General features: G+C 50.3%; 1 protein-coding gene across 1 annotated transcript; it reads left to right on the top strand.

Moving 5' to 3' along the window:
• Nucleotides 1–1,184: 1,184 nt before the first annotated feature.
• ID2 (inhibitor of DNA binding 2) lies at nt 1,185–3,600 on the top strand. Its single transcript, XM_004274906.4, has 3 exons — nt 1,185–1,683; nt 2,000–2,063; nt 2,835–3,600. The coding sequence occupies exons 1-2, from the start codon at nt 1,336–1,338 to the stop codon at nt 2,054–2,056; spliced, it is 405 nt and encodes a 134-aa protein (XP_004274954.2). The 5' UTR covers nt 1,185–1,335; the 3' UTR covers nt 2,057–2,063; nt 2,835–3,600.
• Nucleotides 3,601–6,327: the final 2,727 nt, after the last annotated feature.

The raw sequence follows: 6,327 nt of genomic DNA, 5'->3' as shown, positions 1-6,327 counted from the left end.
GTCTTAAAATATGTCTAGAAAAAAGAGGGGCGGGGGAGACACAAACTGAAGCTGTTTCCAGTCCTAGTGCTGAAAAGATTCCCAACCTGGTACCTGACAGATTTTTTTTCTTAAATAGTGTGAAGATATCGACCAATGGCTGGGGCCACCTACCTATGCAAAAATTTAAAAATACAGCAGGCGCTGGAATGTGACACCAGAAATCACGATTTGTGCATAATTAATCACCTTACTGTGCCACCTACATTGCAGAACACAGATCAGCAGCCTCTCAAGGGCAGCGTATATAAATACAGCTTCAGTATACAAGTTTTCCTAATGATTTCCGATTACTAGGATCATTATAATGGCCTTCCCAGCTCTACAAAAGGAACCCAGAGTCTTGCCTCTCAGAGCTCCTTAGCGATCAGCATGGTTTCCAATAAGTACTCATTTTACAGAGTTTACAATAATGCCTCCTGCGTCACTCCGGGTTGCACGATCCCACACTAAACCTGTCGCTGAATGCGCGCGTGGGTGTTTTTGGTTTTGTTTTTTACAAAGCTTTTCCTTATCTTAAGAGACCGAACTCACTCTACAAAAGTCACTTGTCGATGGCAAACTTATTTGCGTTTTCACTTTCTTCAGAAATGCTTTCTATCTTGATGACATTCCGTGAGGCGCAGGGAACGGTGGTGACTTTCCCTCTGCTGTGCAGACCTAGCCTGTGTCGCTGTGATTTTAGGGATGCTGAGAGCTCCGAGGTGTAGAGGCTTCGTCGGGGGACACCTTACGGGGAGGGTCCTGCCTAGCCATTGGGAGTAGAATTAAGATGCACATTTAGATTCCCGGGGTCTCCGTCTCCCCCTCCCCCACCCTGTCCGCGACCGCCTTCTCCCTTTTCTCCGCTCCTCTCCTCCCCTGTCTTCCCCCTCTCCCGTGCTCCCCTCCGCTCCCCTGCACTCCCCTCCGGCCCGGCGCTTACTGTACTCTATTTACCACCCGAGCTGGGCTCGCGCCCGCCCCGCCCACCCCGCGGGGATTGGCTGGGAACGCGGAAGGACCGAGCGCTCGCCTCGCGCCTGCGTCCGCCAATGAGGGAGCCCGTCAGGCCTGATGGACACGCTGACTTCCACCAATGGAGACGCAGGGAAGCCGGATCGTGTTGCCCCGGCGAGCCCTAATAAAAGCCGCCGGGCAGGGCTCTTAGCTTCATTCTGAGCCGAGCCCGGTGCCGAGGGCAGGTAGCTCCGCAGACGGCGGCGGCGGCGGCGACGACGGCGACGGCGGCGGCGGCGGACTGAGCTCCGGGGCAGCCCGCTCCCTCCTCCCGGTCTCTCATTCCCCGCGATCAGCATGAAAGCCTTCAGTCCAGTGAGGTCCGTTAGGAAAAACAGCCTTTCGGACCACAGCCTGGGCATCTCCCGGAGCAAAACCCCGGTGGACGACCCGATGAGCCTGCTGTATAACATGAACGACTGCTACTCCAAGCTCAAGGAGCTGGTGCCCAGCATCCCCCAGAACAAGAAGGTGAGCAAGATGGAAATCCTGCAGCACGTCATCGACTACATCTTGGACCTGCAGATCGCCCTGGACTCGCACCCCACTATTGTCAGCCTGCACCACCAGCGGCCCGGGCAGAGCCAGGCGTCCAGGACGCCGCTGACCACCCTAAACACGGACATCAGCATCCTGTCCTTTCAGGTAAGACCTGCTCCCGATGCCCCACTCGCTGCCGCGCACCCCCAGCGATGCCTGGGCTGCCCCTGGCAGAGCCATTGTCCAGACGGCCGGCCGTAGTCGGTGACTTACAGATGAGCTAATAACTTTATTATTATTATTTACAAATATGGTGTAGATTGAGTCGTGCGTGAAATTACTGGTAAGTTCTGACCTGTTAATGCATCTGTCTTCGAGTCTGAATGTAGTATTAACGTGTTTAATGGAACTTGCTGTTTTAAAAAAGGCCCTTTCTCCTTAAGATTGTCTAACGTTGTGCCTCTTATCTCCTTTTTCGCAGGCTTCTGAATTCCCTTCTGAGTTAATGTCAAATGACAGCAAAGCGCTCTGTGGCTGAATAAATGGTGAGTGTTCGCTTGTGCCTCGCGTTGAACTGGCGCTTGGAGTGTGTGTGTGCGCGCGCGCGTGTGTACTTGCGTATCTGTAAAAATGTTGGCTTGGTAAATGAATGTGTACTTCGTTGTATTACACGTAGTACATTGTTTACACGTACTCTAGACACGAAGGGGCCTCTAGCTCCTGTTACTCAAAATCCCACGACATTTACCTTTAAAAAAAAAAATGATGCCAGTAACTTACTCGGAAGGTGGTGGAGACAAATGTGTACTGGCTTCTGTGGGCATGTAACATACTCCGGCTGTTTTCTGCTATCGCTCTGGTACTATGAGGTACTAACCTCCATATAATTAATCTTATCGCCGCAAATTCCATAGGGATCCTCCTTCCCAAAAACTGCAGCCCTCTGGGATTCAGCTAACCCGAGCATTGCTGCCCTGTGCCTCAGACCCTGTGATGTGGGATTCCGACTTCCCTATCTGTTAACGAAAGGGCTGTTTTCAATCAAATAATTGTTACAAGAAGCAGACTGGCGCCTGTGAGCACTGCCGTTGGAGATCCAAATAAGAGATGGCGTTGGGAAGCTTTTCCCCCGAGTCTCTGCTATTTTAATGTTGAATTTGCGCTGTCCAGGCCGAGTGTGTGTGTTGCATCTGGACGCCGGGGTTTGCCCAACGTTTGAGTGTTTGGTTAAGTGTTCAGACTGCGGCTTCCTCCTGGCACCAGTCTGCCGCCTCTGCCCTTAGGTTAAAATCTCCTAACACCCCCTTCTCTCCCAGTCTTTTGCAGGCGCTGACTTTTTGTTTCCTTTGCACAATAACAACAACAACTCCACAGGCTCTTTTAAGGCGCTGAACTCACTTTTCAACCCTTTCCCAAGGAGAACAAGTCAAAGGGACCTTTTTTAAAAATGGAAGGAAAACTAAGAATGATCAACTTCCCCAGGGTGTTTTCTGACATGGACTGTGATATTAGTTATTTATGAAAAAGACTTTTAAATGCCCTTTCTGCAGTTGGAAGGTTTTCTTTATATACTATTCCCACCATGGGGAGCGAAAACGTTAAAATCACAAGGAATTGCCCAATTTAAGCAGACTTTGCCTTTTTTCAAAGGTGGAGCGTGAATTCCAGAAGGATCCAGTATTCAGTTACTTAAATGAAGTCTTTCGGTCAGAAATTACCTTTTTGACGCAAGCCTACTGAATGCTGTGTATATGTTTATATATAAATATATATATATTGAGTGAAACCTTGTGAACTCTTTAATTAGAGTTTTCTTGTACAGTGGCAGAAATGTATATTTCTGCATACAAAGTGTAATGATGTACTTATTCATGCTAAACTTTTTATAAAAGTTTAGTTGTAAACTTAACCCTTTTATACAAAATAAATCAAGTGTGTTTATTGAATGGTGATTGCCTGCTTTATTTCAGAGGACCAGTGCTTTGATTTTTATTATGCTATGTTATATAACTGAACCCAAATAAATACAAGTTCAAATTTATGTAGACTGTATAAGATTATAATAAACATGTCTGAAGTCAATACCTGACTCTGAATGATTTTTAAGATTCTCTTTCTGTCTCTATCGCGCCATTTTATTTAACCCCTCCTCCTTCATCCCTTCTATCACCCCCTAAGTGTTGGAAACCTGTGTGCTGAGAAATGCCTTATCGGATGTGTGGTCAGGGCTATCGCTTAGGGGCAAAGGGCCGCTGCTGCTTTTTAGGAGAGCTGACAGGGGCTGGGAAGTTTATAAACCCAGAAGTTTCTCTAAGTCCGTCAAGGAAAAATTAGTTCTCTGCTTTGGGGTTGGGTTTCAAACCAAGGAATTGCTGTGGTGGTGACTCCTGAGAGGTAGACCATTCAAATAAATGTGGACTCTGGAGGCCTACGTGTCTGTAGATGTCAAGACACTTCTGGAGTAAATGAAACTGCTGTGAATCAGAAGACAAAAGACTCTCTAGAATTCAGAACATGATTTTAAGATTTAGAGGAAGGGCAAAAAGAAACCCCTCAGTGCCCCTGTCTCCTTATGACTCTTTGCCCTGGGAATTCCGCTGTAACCGGCCCTGAGCTCCAGCCTCTGCGCGCTGCCCCTGTGCCGAGAAGGACGGGGCCCACGTTCCAAGACAGGTGGCTATTAAACCGCCCTTCACCCTTGACTGCGCCGCCGCACTGCCTGCCCAGGCGAGGACAGAGTATCAGCCGGCTGTTTCCACCGCAGCCCTCACGTGGCAACCTTTGGACCCGGCTTTAAAATATATAGTTAGTATAGATACGTGTTTAAAATTTATATGTGTACGTATATTTATATTCTCAAATTGGAAGACACTTCCGCAGGGGTGTGAGGGGAGGGGGGCAGGTTCTGGAAGCCCGGTCCCGGGAGGACTGGAACTGGAGAAGGAAGCTGGAGGACAGGCGGGCGAGGATAGGTGTCTCACCTGTGGCCACTTTCTCAGGCCCAGCCGAGCAGGTGCTGGGTGGCGCCACCGAGTCTGACCTGGCGGCTGCGGTGTTTCCGGCCCTGACACTGAATCTATCACCAGTGAGCAGTGAGCGCCGGGTAGGGGTGGAGGATGGGGAGAGAGGCAGCCAGGGGATCTTAGCTCGAACCCTGCCACGTTCCCGCATCCTCGGCAGCGGTCCCGGCCCTGGAGCCTCCTTCCTCTTGGGCTGGCGCCCTGCAGCCGGCCAGGGCAGCTCTGGACATCACCCGCGCCCTGCCCGTCATCCCCATCGTGGACATCATGCTAGTCCGCAGGTGGGCCCGTCCTTTGATCCGGGCACGGTACCAGGGCCGTCGTTGTTGTTGATAATCATACCCCCAGGGAAGCGGGCTCTGGCTGTGGCACCTGGGCGCAGCCGGTCACCCGACCCACGCCTCCCTTCAGGCCTGTCGCCTGACGTCCGTCCACCTGTCGTCAGCCCCTCCGGCGCCCTGCACGACAGGCCACCCTGCGTGGGGCTGGACCCGGGTGGGGCAAGGGCGGGAGGAGGGAGGACAGGTCGCTGCCCACCCCGGTCCTTTCCTCTGGGCGGGGAGGCGGGGGGACTGCGCAGACGCCAGCCCCGGGTTGCCCCCAGCCTCGGTGACCCTCTCGTGGTCGGCTCAGATGGCGAGGGGATCTGACCCCGGCGGAGGGTCTCGTGCACGGGCTCCCTGGCTTTGCGGGGGAAGCTGTGTGGCCGGGGCGGGGCCTTTCGACAGCTGCACTGTCACTGGGAGCGGGGGACCATTTGCAAGTTTTGGACGACGACCTAGAGTAGCAGCAGCGTCAAGGGAAAGAGGCACCCTTCGGAGGGGACTTTTCGCGGCGGAGGCCGGGCGGCCCTTCGGGGTCCGGCCGGTGGAGGCCGAGCGCCACCTGCTGGCTGGCGCGAGGAAGGCAGTTCGCGAGCGGGGTCTAAGGGGCCCGGGGCTTGGGGGCTTGGAACCCGAGTTAATCAGCTGGAGAGTTAGGGGAGAAATCACCGGGGAGACACAAGCTTTTGAAAATGAATGATGATGTCATGAAAGCCTATTTCTCTAGCATGTGTACAGTCGTTTCCACATGGGACTCTTATTTCATCTTTACTACTTCATAACTTGGATACGATCCCCTTTTACAAACTAGTATCTACCACCAACTCTGCAGTAGGTACTGTCCTGGATTTTAATAAAAGTATCAGACATGATCCCGGGCCTCAAAGAGATTATAACCAGATTGTGCAGAAAAAAGAAATGTGAAGTCCAATGAAAGCCAGAACGTTTTCCCTTCTCTTTCCTTAAGTTTTTGTTTAATTTTATTGTTTCTGAATTGCTTGATAACCTTAGCCAGGACCTCCAATGTTGTGTTAAAGAAATAGGGGTGAGTGAGAGTGGGCATCCTTGTCTTATTCCAGACCTTAATGAGAACAGGTCAAACTCTGTTATGTGTGACCTGGCTCTAGGATTTTGCTGTAATATATAGTCTTTATCAGTTTTAGGAAGAACTCTTCAATTGTTACAGGGTTTTTTTGAGAATTTTAAATCATAATTTGGGGGTGAATTTGGTAGAGTAGTTTTACTGTATTTATTGACATAATTTCTCTAATGTATGACACTAATTTTTCTGATGGTAACTACCTTTACATTTCTGTACTAAATCCTACCTGAACATGATGTATTATTACTTTTTATAGACACTGTTGGGTTCTGTTAGGCAATATTTTACTTGGAATTTTTGAGAATGAAATTGAGCTGTGGTATCTTATGCAGTCCTTACCTAATTTTGGAATCAAGGTCACGCT

The sequence above is a fragment of the Orcinus orca genome, chromosome 13 (genome assembly GCF_937001465.1).
Source record: "Orcinus orca chromosome 13, mOrcOrc1.1, whole genome shotgun sequence".
NCBI lineage: Eukaryota > Metazoa > Chordata > Mammalia > Artiodactyla > Delphinidae > Orcinus > Orcinus orca.
This window is presented reverse-complemented; position numbering and strand designations above follow the sequence as displayed.

What these genes read in the sequence shown, in the direction of transcription:
- ID2 (XM_004274906.4), top strand. Translation starts at nt 1,336, where the DNA reads ATGAAAGCCTTCAGTCCAGTGAGGTCCGTTAGGAAAAACAGCCTTTCG. An exon ending in TCAGCATCCTGTCCTTTCAG is followed by an intron (nt 1,684 to 1,999) that starts GTAAGACCTGCT and finishes CCTTTTTCGCAG; the next exon opens with GCTTCTGAATTCCCTTCTGA.